The 20,966-nt window shown below is 50.1% G+C and overlaps 1 protein-coding gene across 3 annotated transcripts in view; it reads right to left on the bottom strand.

Annotated features, from left to right (window-relative positions):
- Positions 1-20,966, bottom strand: part of LOC119436605 (discoidin domain-containing receptor 2-like) — a 254,289-nt gene that overhangs the window by 120,361 nt on the left and 112,962 nt on the right. For all 3 annotated transcript variants that reach the window (XM_049658987.1, XM_037703508.2, XM_037703509.2), the window contains exon 2: positions 92-297. In XM_049658987.1, coding sequence (XP_049514944.1) covers positions 92-203 — 112 coding nt within the window. In that variant the 5' untranslated portion in view covers positions 204-297. The remainder of the gene's footprint in view (positions 1-91; positions 298-20,966) is intronic.

Below are 20,966 nucleotides of genomic sequence, written 5' to 3'. Positions count from 1 at the left end.
CGCTGCCCAGCGCACTCGCATGTTTCTGCCACGCGTCTCCTATAGGCCACGCTTGGAAATACTGGGCGCTCCTTTCGGGGGCCAGGCTTACCCCAGTCGAAAGCCCTGCTCGGTCGGGCCGGTAGCAGCAGGGCGCCGACGAAGAGAGAGAGCAGCCACAGCAGTGGCCACCGTGGTTGCCGCAGTGGCGGCGACGACGCCATCGCTGAACCGTACGCACGCGTCAGGCTCGTCGCGGTCTCCTCACGTCATCGGTGGCCGCATGACGGGCAGCGACAGTCCATCGTGTGAGGCCTCCTGGAGGAAGAAGAAGAAAGGTCGAGAACAGGTTTCAGTATTTGCTCCACGCGAGGAAATGTCCGACCCAGTTTGCTCAGTTGATTAAGAAAGGATAAACGGAGAACGAGAGAGAGTTCTCCTCATATAGTTCGTACAATGGCAATTACACTAACGGAAAGATGTCCACACGTACGAGAATCAATCAAGTAAAAAAAACTCGTTCGTGTGTCTACGTTAATGAGGGTGAAAACATGCATCAGTAGGCAGGGACATTAAAGGAAAGTATGTATTTCAGCTAACGTGTCTTATAACTAAGTTTATGGAATGTCACGTAGGTGGTATTTACACGGAGCGGGGAGAGAGAGAGATGTTGACTATAATGAGGAACTCGAGAAGTTAGCCTGGCTGATGGCCTGGCATGTTATATAGCGTAAAATTTACGAAGGAAACTTAACTCTTCGTTTTCTCCGCTAATAAGCCAAGTATTTATGCTGAACAAGTGGTGAGATAGTTGCGGAAAACTAACGTTTCCGCATCCCAGTCATGCTTTGTTTCCCTCTGTTGTGTTACTTTAGTTAATATAATATACACAGTAAGAAAGCAGTAATAGTCAAGAATTCCTTGAAGGAAGTACGCAAGGACATTCAGAAGTGTGTTGTGGTGCTTGAATTGATGGTGGATAACCTTATTGAAGATGACGCCGCTTTCTTCTTGAATAATTTGACTATCGCAGCTACGACGTCCAGATCGCATTGAAATTGTTGCCAGTTTGAGGCGTTCATTAGAATTCCAGACGTATGGAAGTCACATGGGGACAAATGCATCATGCAAGGAGAATGACGCGAAGCATTTAAAATTTTCTGGGCTGGTGCATCTTGAAAAACAGTTGGTGCATGCGGAGAAGCGTTATCGTGCGGTGGAGTCACAGGAGACTAAATTAAGTAAGCCGGCTCTATTTCTCTGCATTGCGCAATTTTTACCCATCTGCATTGATATTCATGTCAGCACACTTCCGTTGTTCAGAAATGAGGTATCACTCGCCTACCGATCTCACTGAACAGATTCGCAAACCTATCAATCATGATTTCTATGGTGTCCAAAACAAAGTAGTCGAGCAGTCGAAGTAACGAGTGCTTGCTCATTCGCACTTCAATTTGCGCCAATTGGAACAGCTGCAGCGTCGCTGGGCTCTTCGAGCGATCGTGAACGCAATGCCGCTAAGGAGTTTCATTTGTCAAGCCTCACAGAAAATATTTCTGGACTGTTGTTGTTAATAACTATGGTGATTATAAAATGAACAAAAATATAGAAAAACTTGTCACCGTATGGTGGCAGCTACGCCTACCTCCTTAGCAATAAAAATGAAAGTAAATGAATTTACAGCAGAAATCCGTGGTGACAATTATCCAGTTTACTTCAGAGAATAAGAACGAGGAGGAGGAAAAAGAAGAAACGAAAGGCAGGAAGGTCAACCAGACGCACGTCCGGTTTGCTACCCTACACGCAGGTGCTGCTGGAACACCGCCCCCAATCGCTTGTCGGCCCATAAAGTGGTGAAGGCACTGTTGTGCTCCTTGAGTGAGACGGGCTTGTGTGAACGTCTGTGACATGAGTGCAATAACACACGCGTCAGCGAACTGACCGCTAATTTCCCTTCTTTCCTTCCCTCCTCTCTCTCCCTGTCATCTTTGGGTTCCCCTTTCCCATTCCCCCGGTGTAGGGTAGCCAACCGGTCGTTATTCTGGTTAACCTCCCTGCCTTCTGCTTTTTCTCTTTCTCCTCCTCCTACACGGGGAAGGGGGTTTAGAGGTATGAAAAGAAAGAAAGGAGAGAGAGAGGGAAGAAAATACTCTCAGTATGAACACGTGCGGTTGTCGAACACTTCACAATCCATCAGCGAATAAGAATTTAAAAAAAACGAATAGGCTGCCTTCTCCATCAAAAAATTTTATTGCGTGCCAGCCTGGATACTGAGACAATAGTTTGTTGCCGATTCAAATAAGCAATTACAAGAGAAAAGAAACCACAACTCTAGATTTTTTTTTTTTTTTTTTTTTTGCTGTGTACAGTTGTTTTCGTTGACCCACCGTGGTAGCCCAGTGGCTATAGCGTTGCTCTGCTGAGCTCGAGGTCCCCGCGGGTTCAATTCCTGCCGTGGTGACCGCATTCCGATGGGGGTGAAATTGAAAAACGTTCGCGTACCATGCATTGGTAGCGCGTTAAAGAACCCCAGGTGGTCAAAATTATTCCCGAACTCGCCACTACGGCGTGCGTCATAATCAGATCTTTGGTTTTGCACGTAAAACCCCTAAATTTGATAATATTTTTCTTCGTTTCCGTTTCCCCCCGAAACGTTTCTGCTATCGAAAGGCCGCCCCTTTATTTCTCGAGCAGTATAGAGAAAAGCTCAAAACAGGGCACATTAAAAAAAAAAAAGTATGCACAACAAGACATATGCAAAGACGATAAAGCACCGCCGGGTCAACCAAAACACAATGATTAAATTGCATGATCAGGCACCCTTCAGTCACGTTCTCATGAGAGAGCATATATACAGCGCCGAAAGAATTGCAACTTCCAGTGAAAATTTATCCAGCCAGCCAAAGATGGTGGTTGTGGTGCACCCGTTTCTCTGAAACAGAGCATATAAACGCGGCGTTGTCAGTTTTAATATCAAGGAAGGGCTCGCCACGCAGGCGAAGATCATTGCTCCGCATGCATGCTGATACATAGTAAAGAAACCGCCACCCGCGTGAGCCGCTCGTCCTGTACGTCGACATTTCTTTCGCGTGTAACGAGCGTTATCGCTTTCGATTAGCATGTTAAGAAAACTCCCGCAGGGCGGCCCGCGGGTTTCGCACAATTTACGAGCTAATCACCGAACCGCGAGCGGTCCGCACTTGTGACAAGATCACCGCGCATCGATCCGACATGGTCGTCGTGGGCGATCTCCGTGTTGTACCCCTTTTTGTTTTTCCTTTCGCCGGCAAGCAACTTTCATAGAACGCTGGTATGGAGTTATATAATGCGACGACTTCTATAGTCTTCTTTATTTCTAACTCAAGCCAGCGATCGTATTTTATTTTCTCTGCATAATCTCTTTCTTTCCGCTGTGCCACGCTTCGCGTTCTCAGCAGGGGAAAGCAGCGTTCACTCGTCGCGCCCCTGTCTTATCCGCGGATAACACGAGGCGGGGCGCCGGCGGTCGTTTATTACGCGGCTTGAGAAATGCGGGCCCGACTGGAATCCGACGTGTGGGTCCCGGCTACGCGCCCGCTCGCAGGGTGCTGCATTCACCACGAAGCCGAAAGGCAGAAAGGGGGGGGGGGGTTCCCTGCGAGAGCAGGAGGGCGCTTCGACATCGGCAAACTGAGTCGCGCCACCGGAGCCGGCGGCGACTTAAGGCCCCGTCGTAGGACAGCCGCCGAAGGCGTCTGCGACGGGACGTCCTGCGATCTGTGGTCCCGGCGATCCTCCTAAATATAGAACTCGAAAAGAAGGGCTCGCGCATCGCGCTGTACATTCGCCCGGCACTGTCGCCATGAGCGTCGCCGCCGCCGCTGCTGTCTGTATATGGGTGCGACGGACCTTCGGGAGTCTCTCAGAAGTTTCACTTCTTTCTCTAGCCGTTTCGTATTATTATTTCTTCTTTCTTTCTTTTTTTTTTTTTCGTGGCTCGCCTATAAACATTGGCTCGCCCTCGGCGTCTCCTTCGGCGCACCCATATATCCACGGCGGCGCGCACGGATATCTCGAGTGTCAATACCCGGCGGCGCGCTTATGAAAATATCCGAGCGCCACCCGTCTCTCCGCAGAGATCGCGAGCTCCGACGGGGCTGCTGTGAATGACTTCCTCACCCCGCGCCGCAGAGTGATAGACACGCAGACCGTGCACGACGAAGACGGAGCGAGGGGTTCGAGCGCTCTCCACCGCCTTCCATATCACGGTCTCGCGCGGTGCTTTTCTGACGGCATACACCGTATACCTGGAGTAACAGAGGAAGATGGCCGTAATGTGGAGGCTCCTTTTTATTATTATTATTTTCTGCACCTGCGCACCGTCTATGGGAACTCGCATGAGCTGACACTTCAGTTCATTGTTGCCAATGGCGTATACGGCGATTCACCTCCGTGTCACGTGTGCTCGCAACGCTCTATATACTAACGCGCGCTCGTTCAGCGCGAGGAAAAGGTAATTCATTGACACTGCAGAGCCATGAACAAATACGTCACATCGGTTTCAGAAACACAGCGCATACGCAAAGAATAATCTGCTTAAGAACGCAATCAAATTCACACTAATGACAAGGCTGAACAGTTACACGACTGGTCATTTATTGATTCTAAGAATCGTGAACTCGAGATCCCTGCAAATTTGGCTGCCTATATTAATGTGTGACTGTTCGCGTCGAAGGTTATCGGCACCATTCAAGCAGACCATACAGTGATCTAACGTCTTAATCTTAAACGATAAAAAAGGGGGGAAAACATGGGCTCCCTGAAATCATTCCAACACAAATATGCACGAGAACTGCATGTAGCGTAGTATAGATGCAGTCATCATAATTTTACAATATTCAAGTGTATCGCTAATGCCGCTTTTAAGTTTTGATACTGCGGTTTTTCGTGGGCATTGCACTCCGAATTGTTAAATATATTGCTAAGCATATATAAGCCTCATTCAAGCGATATCACTTTCACGTAAGACATGACTACAGATGGACGCTAATTATGGCCCACGGTTCACTAATGCCACACTGTGTATGTAATCATCGTGGCGTCTTTCTGTAAATGTCATGTGATTAAAGAACAAGAACTCAACAATAGAAGTGTGCATGAGGCGAGAGTGTCCCCTTACAGAGTGGAAATTATGAAGGCCAAAAAATGACACTTAAACCACGCTGCGCCGAAAGAGGTCATGTGGGCGATCATATACACCGCGGTATTCGTTTCATGCCCCTAGCCCAGCGTATACCATCCTTTTTATATTTCGACAGTTTGGCCTGTTCGAAGCACAAAACAGGCTGTGCGCCTCATACTATAGTGTGCATATCATCTGGCTTTCTTTAATAAAGTGCCGCAAGTTTCTAGGATGCGGGCCATATATAGGAACCACCGATGATGGTCCGCGGCGGGAGGAGGGCTGGACATGTCAGAACGAAACGTCAATAGCGTCCGTTAAGTAGCAACCACGTGCTGGCTTACTCGCCAGCTAAATATTTGTTGAGATACCCTTAAATGACCGATATTAAAAGCCGGAGCTGCATTGTAAAGCGTGCCAGCTAACTTTGGAGTAAACGAGCAGAACAGAACATCGTAACCGCGAAGCCACGTTGCTTCACCTATAGCTGTGCGACAGAAAGATTCGCAGACGTGTATGCACGTGTGTATGGGTGTTTTCAAGGGGCCTGAGAACGCACGTTCCCGTCCTACGCTCTCGAACGATCGGGTCGCACTTAATGAGCACCTCGTTCCCTTGCCCGTCGTCTGCGCTTTAAAGAAAACTACCCTGCAGCGCGGTAGAGTAGAAACGCTGTATATATACACCGCGGAGCACAAAAAAGAAGAAAAACAATGAACGGACGGCGGACGAGCGAGGCTATATAAGGCAAAAGAAGTCGTCGACCGTTCAAAATGTACGTAAAAATAGGAAGGTCGACCTACAGTCGCTCCTTGAGAAAAATAAAAGCCGCAATAGCGGAGGATGGGCCCATCTGTCGAAACTTGAAGCCACTAACTGGATCGGACAGCAGCGAGCGACGTGAGACCCCTGCTGAAATGTCGCGCGCCGACAGGATCACTGACGGCGACGACGGGGGCTCGAGCGGCGGCCACCGGGGAGGTCGGTACGTGAGAAGCGTCGCCGAGAAGAACGATTCGTCCCGAGCGGCTTCCGAAGCCGACCGGTCGGCCGACAATTAGACGGCCCCGGCCGCGACCGCAACAAACGCAAGGTTCGCGCCACCGCGCAGCGTCCCGCGGTAGCTCTCTCGCGTCTTTTATCTTTCGTTCCTTAAACCTTTCTTTCTTTTTATTTCTTTTGGTGCCAGAAAGCTGGGGAATGCAACGTTATAAGAAGTGGGCAGTGCGCGCCGCGCCGCCGACGGCCCGGCCGTTTAGGACACGGCATGGTCGTGCTTCACCCCGGGCAATCTGCAGATGGCTTCCGAGGTATTGGTGATGGAGGGGCGAGGTTCGGGGGTGGGAGAACCTGGTGCCCAATTCGCTACGATGCTTCGCCTGGCTCGCACCTGATGTCACGTACGTATATTTTTTTAATAAACGGCGTGCAGGTTCTTTCTTTCATTTTCATTTGGTTCTTTTTTGTTTCAGTTACGCACCCGGGCTAAGACGAGGGAGGAGGGAATATAGTTGCGCATGCGCCACCGTGAGATGATGCGGCATGGCCATGGCGTGTTAAAACGAGACGATGTTTGTGCCATGACGGCCGCCGCGAACACGTGTCGGGATACGCGAAATGCAGACCGCAAGGAGCCGCAGGCCCCGATCCCCACTTACTCACTACGCCCGCCATACGCCGGAAAGAACGTTTTAGTAAGCGCCGCTTGGTCGGAATGATACACGGAGCAGCGGGTACCGGTTCCGACTAGGAGATTCGTGATCTAAGAATAATGATATTGCAGATAATAAAGAAAAACTAAAAAGAACCACGACAGCCAGAAGACGGTGATGACCTCGGAGCGCGGGTGTATAGCAGGAAGAAGCGGCGGCAGCGCGTCTACAAAACCACCGCGACGCAACGAGAGCCTCGCGAGTTCGCTTCTCTGGACTTGAAAAGTCGCCGGTGATACACGTTCGATCGTGATTCGGACTCGCTCGCGCTCGACGTAGGAAGAAGATCAAAGAGAAGAGGCGCGTGGGAGGACGGGTGGCGCTGCCGCCACCGGCTCCAGCACGCGCGGCATTGAGTTACCAGCTTCGGCAGGCTTCTCTCGCAGACCCCCATCCGCCCCCACCACGCCCCTCCAAAAGAAAGGGGGCACACGAGGTGGGGGGGGGGGGGGCAGAAGGAGAGTGAGAGGGGCGGTTAGAAGCTGAAGCCAGCGAGTCCGCGTGTCTAGCCAGCGCGCATGGGGGGGGGGGGGGGGGGGGGGGGGGAGTTTTTAAGCCCCGGTGACATTTGATAGCTGCGCCGCAGAGCACAGCCCCGCTGAAATATGGCATCGCTCGTCGTCGTCGTCGTCGGGAACCGAGTCGAGGGAGACGTGAAAGGCGAATAAAACACGCCGACATAAATCGGCCACGACCGTCGGGAGAGATACGAGGCCCGCGACTCCAGCGCGCGGCATACCTACTGCTCAAGCGCGGGACGTCATGTTGGCAGAAGGGGGCAGCGGGAAAGAAAAGAGACGCAGAAAAAAAATTCAAAAAAAAAAATATAGAACAGGACGAATGGAAGGAGGAGAGAGGGAGAAAGAAACGAGAGGGTGAATAGACTCGAAAGAGAGAGCTATATACAAACGCTCATGATAAGCTGTCTGCCGGGGGAATACGATATAGCTTCAGAATGCCTGCAGGTGGCTGTCACAAAAGTGAAGGATACTCATAAACAGGGCTGCTGCGGCGACAGGGATCGTGCATGTGGCGTCTGGAATGACTTTCGAAACGTCGTTAAGAAAATCTGTCGAAGGCTTCGGCACTCGGTGCAGTTGACTTCAGCCCGAGGAACCCAAACTCTCTCGACATAACTTATCTATATAGTTTGCGAAGCACGCCATGACGCCAGAAAAGAGTAGCGAGAAGACAGCTTCTTTAATGCAATGTCGGTCGCCAGCAGGTGGTTGCGAGCAAAGTGGAATCCGCCGGTGCAGCGTGCTGTTAATTGCTGTGGCGCCATGGCAGTGATTTTTCGCGGCAATAAAGAAGAGCATGCTGCGTGAGGCTGTCGCAAAAAGAACACAAATTCGCGCGTACGTCAGACCAGCTAAGTAGAGAGCTCCAACGAAAACACCTGATTTGGCCACAGTGATTTGGCCAAATTCAAAAGAATAACCTATTAGTGAGGCGCATAAATGCACGGAACCCATTGCTTGGTGCATTCGATTTGCACTTCCTGCACAGTATACGCTTCTACGTAATATGCTGTCACATAGACGTCCGGCAAGATGTGCGAAGCTATAGGCTCGGTGCTTGACACACAAAACTGCGCCCGCAGTTTTGTGCGCCCGCAGCGTATTAGCATTGCTAACGGCTGCGACGAAACTTCATGACATCTCTGCCACTGTATTTCCCCGCCCGTTTGCATAAATGCCGCTGCTATTGACCGGCAATCAAACTGTGTCCCTTTACACGAGGCAGAACCTATAGTTAGCTCAAGTAATGCGGCATACTTAGCTGCAGAGCACGCTACTTCTGAACTTAATCCTGTCAGTCAGTGGGCCTGCAAGTTTTCTTTATTTCTTTCCAAGTGTATCCATTCATTTCGAAGACGCAGCCAAGCGCTGGGTTAAAGCCGAGCAGATGCCGCGCCGGGCGGTGTTCTCTCTCTCCGTTAAGTCAGTGCGCTCCGAACGACGCGCCTCATCAGCTACAGAGCGCGGAGCCCGAACTTTGGCGCGAACCATGCGCCGGACCAATCTGCCACGGCCATCTGTCGCTTGTCCGTGGGTCTCTCTCTCCTCTAAAGTGGGTTTGGTTTCGGATTCCCGCGCCGCGCGGCCCCTTCAGCTCGCGTCCGCTTCGCAGCGCCTTCCTGCATGCCGAGGCAACCTTATGGAAATCGGGTCGGGAAGCGAGGAGTGATCTCATTCGTCTGCGGCTGCACGCGTACTTACCGCATTTGCCGCCCTTTAGTGGGCTAACGCGGGAAAGCGAAACCGCGACGTTCGTGCCACTATACAGTGACACTGAATAGGAATCGTTTCAGCCGCTGGGTTCACCCGTGTGCCACTGCGAGATTCCATGGGGAAAATTGTGCACGCTCGCAGGTGATTTCGTGAAATACAAAGCACCTGCGCATGTTCAACTGTGCGTCTAAAGGTATATCAAAACCGTTATTCAATTCAATTCAATTCAATTCAATTCAGTTTATTCAACATCATTACATGATGTCAGGAGAGCTATGTTCATTCCTAGGCGACAGAAGCCCTACTGCGCTTCTTGAAGTCGACTGGAGTGTACACGAACGCTCGTGACTGTCGGCTAACATTCCTCTGCAAGTGTGTTCACACTGACTGCGTCTTTATGATTTTTCTTATCTTTACTTTCTTTCATCTATTTTTCCTCTTCCCCAAGTGTAAGGTATAGCCAACCCGGCACATCCTTCGTTAACTTACCTGCCCTTTCCTTGCTCTTCATCTTTTTCTCTCTAAGGAATGGATATCGTGGCTATCAATACAATAAACGCTCGCAACGCGCCAGTTACATCCAATATATACTTGACTTTGTTTCATGAACTTGTTGAAATTCTTGATATATCTTCGGTTAATTGATTAGGGTTGATTGTTTCGTGACCATCTTAAATTTGGACCTGATCGGATCACGCGCGATACATGACCTGGACCGTAACATGAACATGCTTGCCTATTGAAAGCTTTTCGTAATCGCTTATTTAAGACGATGGCAAAAGCGAAGACGTTCGCAAGGCATATACAGGTGTGAAATAAGGCGACTCGATCGTTACTTAACGCCTCGAGTGTGTTTTTGTTTATTCTCATCGGAACGTTCGACTGATTTATTTATTGATTGATTAACCACGCGACTGACATAGCCGTGGTTTAATGATAAAATAATGATTAAAAACATCATTATGTCTATTGCAGTTGAAGAATTGCTACATGCCATGGAATGCAGCATAGCCATGACAGTATAATCATCTAATCACTTTTTATTATTATGTTTATTATTATTATAGTTTCGCGAAATTCGCGTTTATTACAGATAAGGCATTTGCTGCGATCTGAAGGCTAACCCTGCTCCAGAATCCTCAATGAATCGGTGCCTTACCACTGTATTTCAATCAACGCATATCATATCTATATATGGGCTTCTCTGAAATGACAAGTTTGAAACCATATTCAACGCTTCCTTTTTCCTCGTCCGCAACACACGCCTTAAAAAATGGAAAGCAACCGAAGTCTATCAATGTAGCACTCTCGGCCCGAGCCAGTTGTAGCTGGGAAAACGCAGCACACGACCACGTCGAGCTCGTGGCGGCGGAAGGGTGCGCTCCACGGAAGGCCCATTTCCGTTTGCGCGAGAGGCCCAGCCCCTCGGCCTTATACTTATGGTGCCTCGACCACGCGTTGCCAGTTGCACCGGTCGCCATGGTGACTGCCATTCGGACAGGCTCGATGAAAGTGGCAGGCTAAGTCACGGGCAATGACGCTGCCCCCGCGCTTTTGTTTCAAAGAGTACCGCCCGTCGGACTGAACCGTTACCGGGGCTTTCTATATTACACTGTGCCGACGCTGAGCACTAAGCGACAAGGGTCAGTCATTTCAGAGAAAGCTTTTGGCAAAAATACGCCCTACGTACGCTTTGAAATTTAATAAAGGTCTGTAAGGCACGCATTATAAGCCCCGCTATTTATATCGATACTGTTGAATGCGCGAGTGCTGTTCCATGTATTTGTCGTTAGTTGCTCGCTTGATTTCTTGGCAGACTTATGTTCAGCTGTCAGAAGGTATGTAATGTATATGTTTTCACTTGATCGTATCGGAAGTACTACGACACAAAACGCTTTCACGGAGCTGATCTTTTTCTGTGCGGAGCATGATGAACCTCACGTAACCACTGAGAGTCAGATTAATTGTCACTGAAGAAAACGATTTAAGTGGTCTGCTGTTGAGAACAAAGTACGACTTCCGTCCGCAACAGACAAGTTCGTGTACGTGAGCGGAACGCAAAAAAAAGAAAAAAAAAGAGCAATATGATCTTGTTCTGATGTACGGTGCCGATTTCTGTATACGTTAAAGAGTTCCGTAAGTACGTAACCAATCGGAAGCAGTCTAGGCAGAATACAGCTTCTATGCAGCGCAAGTGCCAGCCCGTGACAAATAACCCACTTCATCAACCACGCTAGGCAGCCCGGCATTATCTTTGGAAAGGATGTGTGGTATACTAGTAGCAGTAACTATACTCGGACGCATGTCTTGCGCAACTTACCAATACTTCAAAAACTTCACAGCACCTAGCTGGCCTCTTGCCGTAATAATATTATTGCACGAACGCCCGTGAAGCGAAAAGAACTTCGGCATGGTGATGCCTTTTAAGAAGCAGCGCTCTTTTTGCTGTACTCGTATAGGTGGGTCCGCGCCCTACCTGAAAGAACACTCTCTTGAACCTTCCTCTCTGAAATGTCAGTGATTATAGTCTCCCGGACAACAACAGCGGGTGGCGTACTGCACGTTTATCGGTGAATGATTGAACGACGCCGACGCTAAAGCGAACGAGAAGAGTCCAATGGCGACGCAACGCCGGGTCCTGTCGAGAGTGCAAACACGCAGCCCCGCGCGCATGCACGTGCCGTCGCGGCTGGCGGTGCTTCTCTTTTTCTTCCTTTGTTCGCCGCCTTTCATTGTCCGGATGGGCGGCTGAGCGAGAGAGAAGAGAGAAGGCGCGGTTGGCACCTGCGATATCTCACCGGGGGATCGGACGCGCCCGCGGACCGAGGCGCTAATCTGCCCGGTGCTCCGGTAATCCAATAGAGACGCTGCTGCTCTGACGCGTCCGTGATTCGATGTGACGCTGATGCCGGGCCCATTTTCGCCCACATCAGAGCTCCTCTGATTGCAAATCAATCACACAAGCTCCGGCCATGCCGCGCGCTTAACCTGGCGGCCGAACGCCTGATTGACTTTGTGCTCTCAGCGCGCTGCTCCTGTCCAGGTAAAGCCGAGAGCTTTTTATTCGAGTCGCGCCTCGGGCTAAGCGCGCTCTCGTCGTCATGCGGAGGCGCCGGCCGCGGTGGCTCACGTTCAACGGAGGCCCGAAGGAAACCGGCGCGTACGTATAGTCATCACTGACGCCGTGGGAGAGAGAAGTGCTCGACCACGCACGCCAGTGTTGGGGATGTTTAGCGCAGTTCGGAACAATGTATCGGTCAACAGCTGCATCGATCATACTGGTATCATCTCCTTCGATACGGGGTGTACTGGCAAGTGCCACCAAAACCGTTCTTTTTGCCTTGCTGCTGCACTTTCTCGTTAACATTGGGCGCTGCGGTTCGTGGTAACAAACCAGCGAATATTTAACTTGTATAAAAGTAAGCTAAATTAGTATAATGTGTAAAGCAATAATACTATAGCGGTGACATGTTGCTAAAGTATATGAGAAAAAATGTACAAAATGTCTCAAGAGTGCACGACTAGCACTGCCCCTCGTGCCTATCTCACGCCAAAATTCGCTTAACGGAACTACAGGCGACGTCTACAGGCAAAGGCCAGTGCAAGTGGCGGTTTCCAACGGTTCGCCCATAACATGGTTTGCCCCCCGCCCCCATCCGTTCTTCCAAACACCCGGAAGAAATAGAAGTTTGGCGAACGCCGAAAAGCTCGGTACGCAAATTGAACATGCAAATTTCATCGATGAATGCAGCTGCCAAGATATATGACGTGAGGCGTTTAAATACTGCCCGTTATCTTGATACCTGTCTCAGTCATCTTACAAAGCCCAGGAGCTCGCAACAAAAAAGATTGGATAACTTTTTTACTGCGAAATACTCTCTGCTATTTGTCTTCCTCAAACACTACACTCCGACCGGAATCGATGCCCGTCGATCCTAAATGAGCGAAATATGCAAACCCGTTTATAATGGTTATAGCGCTCGGTCACATCAATCAGATTGCTAACTGTGGTAGAATAGTACTACAAAAGCTCAGAAAAGCCAACTAAGAACAGAACACACAATTTTTTTTCGGTGGATACAGGGACACTATGCAACAGCACAGCAGATCCGCTAGCACGCCATGCAGCGCTCTTTATTTGTACTCTTTCTTTGTATGTTGTGTGGCAGTGCTTTTACACATTGTGTCAATGTGTTTGTTCGCTCTGTTAGCCTTAGTATTATTTTGTAATGCTGATGTGTTGTTTGCACTACTACGCTGTAACATCACTGTGTGCGCATTAAGTGCAATAGCTTATCCACTGTCCATATACAGGGGTATATGTGTCTAAGTGCGTAGCACTTGCGGTCCGTATGACAAAGGGCAGCCGCCCCTTTTTTGAGCGCCAACAACTGCTCCTCCCCACTTCAAGTGGAAAAAAAAAAACATGAGGAAGTGCACACGCTATAAATAGAGAACTGAACATTTTGCCATGGGTGCCGGCACAATGTCCGTATTAATTTCTATAACAATTAGTTCAAATGCGTGTGGTAATTTCAGCAACGTAATAATAATCACTCATATCATAGTTAATCTGTCTTTTCTAAAAGAAACGCACTTAATGACAGCCTAATATATAAATTAACAAATAGATGCCACAGCGAGGGAACTTATATTGTACGTGATAAGACGGAGAAACAGGGCTTCCACATAGCGCGGAAGAGTACGCCATGGCCGAAATACACGGAATAACTTCAACTAAACATTCTAGTTTAGGCAACACATACCGATAATGGGCTGGACGTTAACAAGTATGCTAACCGAACCGTGTATTTCCAATAAGGCCACTCTTATTTTTGCAACGACAACTTGCGGCTGGTGTGGTTGGTCATCGATGTGCACGAGGCGATCTATACAGACCCGTGTAAGGCCGGAGATCCGGCAGGACACAACAGACCATGGACTGGCGCCAGTTCATTACATACATGTTTCTTTCTCGACTTGTCGCGTATATCACTTCAAACGTTTCCTTCACTCGTTTGTCCTCTTTTGAAAATTCAATACCCGGTCCTACGCGAGGTTCGTAAACAGGACCCCCGCAGGCTCTTGGGGGGAGTGAGCTTTACACAGACTGTCGCTACTCCCGTTGTGTAGTACTTTTTTTTTTTTTTCAACCAGGACAACCGCTCACTCTTTCCCCGCACAATGACGAGCAGCGGCTCGGAACTTTTTCGTGCGCGAACCCAGGCGCGCGCGCACGCGCGCGTGTGCGTGCTTAAGCGGCGTCTTGCCCCCCCTTCCCCCCCCCCCCCCCCCCCATATGGGTCGTTTTGAGTTTCGTGTCGTCGCCCAGCGGTGGCAGAGCCGCGGTGGTTCTCATTGTCCGAGCCGCAGCCTATTGAGGGTCGGTGCTCTTTCGCAGTGTCCGGTCTGCGTCTTCATAAGCGCTCACTGTCCCGTCGCCAGATTGATGTCCGGGTCGAATGGCAGATAAAGGGCGCCTCGGCGGGCGACTAACGATCACTTTCCCCAGTGGGGGGGGGGGGGGGGGGGGGGCTCCCATCAATGGCGTCTGCTTATCGGCTTGCAGCATCTCTCAAGAAAGGATGCCGGCACATCCCTTCTGGTTTGTGCACAGCCACCAGTTCATGAAAAAAAAAAAACAGTGTAAGAAATTCGGGCTTTCTCTGAAACGAAATAGCAGAGTCCAGAGACTCTCTTTCTCGTTACTGTCCTTCGCAGCTATAGAATCCATGAACTGGCGAGAAAAAAAGTTCGAGAGGAAGAGGGCGAAAAGTAGAGGCGACCATGGGACTGGTGGGAACCCCGTTTGTCGCTTTCACTTCACTGTGTACTTCCCCCACCCGCGCTAGAATCCGACACGCGACGCGCGTTTGACACGACCTGTCGCGTCGTCGGCCTTTACGAAGAGGCGCGAACCGCGTGTGGTTTTAATGCTGGCTTGTCACCCAGCCAGCACGATTTTCGATTATTTATATGTATATGTGTCAGGCGCTAGCTTGTGGTCGCGGCCGTGGGGCTGCAGCTATATTATAAACAGCAGCGCTGTTAAAGCCCGAATTCGCGGGAGTGCTTCATGATTTGTAAGGTTATAGGGCAATATGCATGCAGTTTGATCAAATCTTACCGACATCCTTTCGGAGAATAAACGTGTGCGCACGAAGTAAATGTTTCCTCGTGAATTGCGGCTCTCTTATCAAGGGAGCATTTGTACGCTTGATTAGTGAATTTTCTACTGAAACGTGCCGTATGTCATTCCAATAATTCCGTATGTTTCCGTATAATTCTTACGGAATCTACATGGATTCCGTAAAAATTCCTCAACATTTCCATAAGAAATATGCGTAATTAGTGGAATGCATACGGAACGTTTCCACAGGGTTCTTGATATCCCATGTTATCTACTAGGTTTTGGAGTGCCTTCCCCCACGCTTCCAAAAGAAAAATTAAGTCTGCCGCTCTGAGCGTTCGCATTGCGACCGATGCGTGGGTGTGCAGGGTTCTCCAGGCGCGTGCGAACACTTAGCTCAGAACGTTTTTGATGAGAGAAACAAGTGCGCGAGTAGTGCCCAGTTATACACCTACTAGAAGTTCGCGTAGACGCACCGCAATAACAACGTATCTCTCTCCCTTTCTTTGCGGCCACCGCGCCGTTCGCTTTTTCGTCCTCCACACGGATAGCTCCATACAGTGCGCGCGGTGACACAAAATGAAAGCGGCAAAGCTCGCTTCCCCTTGCGGTCAAACGTGGGATGGCTTCGTTTCCGCTGATAATTACCGCGAGTGAAATGCCATGTATATATGAGAGAGAGAGAGAGAGAGAGAGATGGGTATAGTGGCAGCCGCGCAGAGACGCCAGGCCGCGCGTCGTCCTCCTGTGCGCTCGGCCTCGAACATTAAATGTGGATCCGCGTGCGCGCGACGGGACTGGGCGTGACTGCAATTAAGCCGTCATACGCGCGCGGTCGTGCACCTCGAGCGAAGCCGAAATCCGCGTAAATCACGTGAAATGTGGAAGCGACGCCGCCGGCGCGTATGTATGCCTCTTTGTTTATGTCTTGGCCATTACATCCAGCAGTTTTCCTCCCGCCGTATAGAGCGCCTAATTTTGTCATTCTCTTTCTTTTGCCTCCTTTTACGTTTAAGCTTCCGCTTCGCCCAGCCCTCGTAGCACCACGGCTCTCGCGGAAACGCGGGGCTTTCGTGCTTTTCGTTTTTTTTTTTTCTTCGCCTTTTACGCGGGGGGTGTGTACAGGGATGGACGACGGTTTCCGCGAGCGCTCGGCGATTTACAGCGGAGAACAAACCTGGCGCAAATCACGACTTGCGCCAGTGGTGTCTGTCTGCTGCCGGGAACGCACGCTCGGTGCATGCGTGTAGCGAATATGCGCCTCGCGCACACTGTATCCTCGTAACTCGACCAACAGCCAGTCTTGTTTGACGACAGAGAGAGAGAGAGAGAACGCGAAACATTAACTAAATCGTGACGAACGGCAATGATCATAATCAAGCTTGCGAAGTTGTTTGTACAGGGATGTATATCGTTGGCCAGTGGTAACGTGCACTGTTAGGCGCAAAGAGAGTGCAAGGGGGACCATAAGCGTAAAGAAAAAAAAAAGCGAAAAAAAAGAAAGAAATATCGGAGGAGCTGGGAGCGGGAATTAACGCACAGTACAGCTAGCGTCTGCGTAGACACTACGTTCACAAAGCTGCTGCTCGACAAGAAGAGAGAGAACGAATAGGCGCGTTTCTCGACGTCACTGCGTGCGACAGCTCTCTCTGAGCACTTGATAAAATTGTATCTCCAAGAATCTCGACCGTCGGAATTATTACCAAGAAGCGAAATGAACAAAACAGAGACGAAGATAATCTATGACGATTTCTTTCTACATAAAGCGCAGTTGTCGGTCGGACCACTCTCCGCCGTAACGTAACATCGACGAAGGACTATTACGCACTGACAGGCTCCGAGATGCGAACCACCACGCCAAAGTCTCGCCTCGAGCACATCCCTCCTCCCGCGGAAGAAACGGGGCCACTCGTCCATCACAACCTGCGAAGACGGCTGGAATCTCAACAACGACGAAGAGGGCGGCGGAACACGGTGCGTCCGCCACCGGTGGCCAGCATCAAATGCCGGCCATGCCAGTGGCACACTGCGCTCGCAGAGTAAGTCAATAAACACGTCAGAAACACGCGTTCTTTTTTTTTTTTTTGTTAGTTCCTCGCCTCGTTTCTCTTTCCTTTGAACAAAAAAAAAAAAAAAAAATTCGTCTACAAGCAGGTTGCTTCGTTGGAACTACGGGGCGATCGACAACGAGTGGCTCGAACACGTGTCTCCGTCATGTCCTGACAACGGTGCGGAGAAATTACGGGTCAACCGAATGAGCCCCCGAGACGACCCTAAATGAAAGGGGCAAAGAAAAAAAAAAGACCATAGGAGGGGGAGGGGGTGAACATGGTTCGAAATAAACGGGGCTATAGAGCGGAAAAGAAAACAAATCAGTGAAAAGAATACACAAATAAAAAAAAAAAAGACGCGAGGCGCAGCAGCCACCAGCTCTATATATCGACGGCTCACGCGCTCTGTGGCTGGTTCTCTCTCCTTGCTTGAGCAGCCAGAGCGTATTTGCGGTGGCTGCTCCGCGAGGTTCCTATTTTATGAGGCGGCCGCTCGCGTACCGGTCGCCGCCGCCGCCGCCACTGCCGGGGGATGGAACGCGCATTGAACGTCACGGTCAAGGGTGAGCGCATTACTTTTGCCGCCGCCAACATCTCTATATAGGGACGCGCGCGCCCGGACCGCGGGAAGGAGAAGAGGTCGTAAACGCGCCGGGGCCGATCGCCGGCTCCCACGGAATACCGAGAACGCGCGGCCGCGGCAGTGGAGAAGGAAAGAGGACGAACGTTCCTCTCGTACACGACGCGTCTCAGAATTCGGCACCGCGTTTGAATCGGCCCGCCGCCGTATCGCGGCCCGAAGAAGAGAAATGTGCGCTGCTTTTCCGGGAACCCCGCGCGCCGCAGAGCAGATCATCAGCAATGGGACGACCGCTTGCGCTGACGCTGATGCGCTTTGTTCGCTTGCTGCGTGTATCCGCGCTCCTCTCTTCCGACTCCTCCACAGGGCGGCTATCGCGGTGGAATCGTGTTTTTTGTTGTTTCGCCTTCTCGTTCGATGCCACTCGCCGCGAGTGATGAGGAAAACTGAAACAGATCAATAAAACCGACAGCAGCGAAGACGCACAGCCATGCCAGTGTCCGGGTTCACGGTCACGGACAAAGTTCCTACACTGCTGGCCGTCTGCCAAAGTGAGGACGGCGTTCACTACGGGAGCAGACGCTGTAGAAGAACTCTAGGACAGTGTAGGGGTCACCGCGGCAAATGTTGAAAAAAAAAATTTTTTTCTGTGTTTGTTTTTAATACGTAGGCAGGATTGTCCTAATGGCTGTTTTCCCAACCTGAATGATCCGTGTAACAAGCTGAAATATCTGTAAAATATACTGTTAAGCAGCTTTATTATTATTTTATTGTGAAAACGAAGCTCCCGTAAGTTTCTTCTTGTGTTTCAAATTTTTTTCGGCCTTCGTGCTGCGTTTATGTGCACAACAAATTCACGGGTACTCAGGAACACCCATGAAATTCTGCCTTTGGAGTAGTAGACACTGCAGATTTGCTTCGCGAGGTCCAACCTCATCTCAAAATCTAAGATATGAAGCCGCAGCATATAGCGCTTCGTATAAACGTAGTCTAGCCAAAGGTCCCGCGATACTGCCGTTTATAAGCCTTTTGCAAGGAAAGCTGCCGTATGTCCGGTAAGGTTGAAGCCATAAATGAGAAAATTTTGCTACGCAGTTAGATAAAAGCAGACGCGCTTTTATAGCTCACGCGAGCTATTTGGAGGATTAGGATATTCGACATCTATATAGTACATATAGTGTCGGCGTCATGCATATTCTATTCTGAAAGAAAAAGAAAAAGAACAGGAACAAAAAAGTAACAGGAAAAAATAATGATACTATAATGCAGTGACTGATTGCAGCGGCTATGAAAGAACTTTGAAGTGCACAGTGTGCTTCGGATATTTCGTCCGGTTTCGCGAAATCCCACGTCATAGCTTTGCGTGCGTTTTCTTCCTAATACGCGTTATACGTGCGCTTGTAACAAGGGAAGAATTATATCTGCCCAGAACAGGCAATAAAGAAAAGAGAGCGAACGAAGGTGGCAAGCAAGGCCGCGGGGGGCACGAAACATTGCGAGGCCGCACGAAAGGGGTCTTCTCAGCGGGGCGCATGCAACCCTTCCATCCTGGCCAAAACACGCAGCCCGTATCAAAATTCACACGCCGCGGGGTCAAAGTTGGACGCTACTGATACACCGTTACGACCATGTCGGGTGTCCATTTCGGCGAGCGTGCTTTTCATATACAGCATTCGAGACACGCTCCGAGACACTGTTAAAATTCAGAGGGCGCGATGCTTCCCATTTGTACGGTAGCGCGGGCAAGAAGGGCAGGGATCAAGCGAGGTGTGCAGGCAGGGGTCGTCGCGAAACAGAAAAAGGGAAAAAAGAAAAACGAACGACAGAATGAAGAGAGCGAAGCCAGGGCCTAAAAAAAGGAAGAGAAACGGAGAGAGAGAGGGCACGGAGCCGAGGGTCTATTTGGAACTCCAGCAGGTATTGGGAAATATAGAAAAGAGGACGCAGAGAGGCAGAACGCAATCGGTGAGCGTTCGCGAAGCGAGGTCGGAGAAATGCTAATAATTTACATGAGCTCTTCGGTCCACGCGCGTCGCCAACAGAAAGCGGAGCACCGCTCGCGGGAGGGGAAGGTGGCTTGAAACCATGGAGGCGCCAAAGCGGGTCATCGCGCCTTGAGGAAGACGGAGAGAGCCGCGGCGTAGCGTCCATTCGTACCCTCCGGAGAAGAGGGCAGCACACTCGTCGCAGACGAACGCTGAATACCTTATGAACACTTCGGTCGCCGCCGCCATGCGGTGCCTTTAACTGTTCGCGGATTCCATCACCGCGCGCCGGCCCAGTATCGAGAAGGCTGCGCACGGAGCAGGCTATATACACGGAGCACGCGATCCTGGAGTTCGCGTGCGTGCACTGTGTGCATGTATACCCCTGGATGTGACTACAGAATTGTATTATAGAATTTTGTACTACATATACTACAGGAGGGCTATACAGACCGATACACGATTATACATGTACCGTGGCTCCAGAAGGAGGCGTTCTATATACATCGAGCAGATTATCTTCGCGTGTATGTCGTCCCATCACGCGCTTGATGATGCCTGGCCAATGCATCCCGAAGAGGCCTTTGTTTTGTAACAGACCGGAATACGTTAAAGAAGACCGTTCCTCTGTGTGTGGTCTAAATCAATCCGCATTTCCTCGCCGCGGCGGCGTTTCATATGCAGCTCCGCTGTACATAGGGGCATGGAACATCGCCTATAGGAATAGTTAAGCTGTGGCCTCGCGGAACCCCGTTCCCAGAGACCGTTCATCGCCCCTCGGATAACTCGCGACTGCAGTAGCAAACTATCAACACAGCCGCCAACATGAGAGCATATATATATATATACGGTGCAAATAACGGCGTCACTGTTTGTGTCGCTTTTTATATCCTGTATAGCTTCAGCAAAACAAACAAGCAAACATGAAACACTGTTCTTACAAAGAACCCGTATCGATTCTTCATTGGATAAACTCGCAACTGCAAGCACCGCGTAGCCGCAGCATCTGTACAGAAACTTTCGGCGTTCATTTCTTTTTCTTTTTTCTTCTTCTTGATACTCTCGTATTTTTCAGGCAGACACTCGGAAGCGCGACGATCATCACGGTTCTCTTCTTGACGCACCGCCACCACA

The sequence above is a fragment of the Dermacentor silvarum genome, chromosome 1 (genome assembly GCF_013339745.2).
Source record: "Dermacentor silvarum isolate Dsil-2018 chromosome 1, BIME_Dsil_1.4, whole genome shotgun sequence".
Taxonomy (NCBI): Eukaryota; Metazoa; Arthropoda; class Arachnida; order Ixodida; family Ixodidae; genus Dermacentor; species Dermacentor silvarum.
The sequence above is the reverse complement of the archived record's forward strand: the minus strand, read 5'-3'. Positions and strand labels throughout refer to the sequence as shown.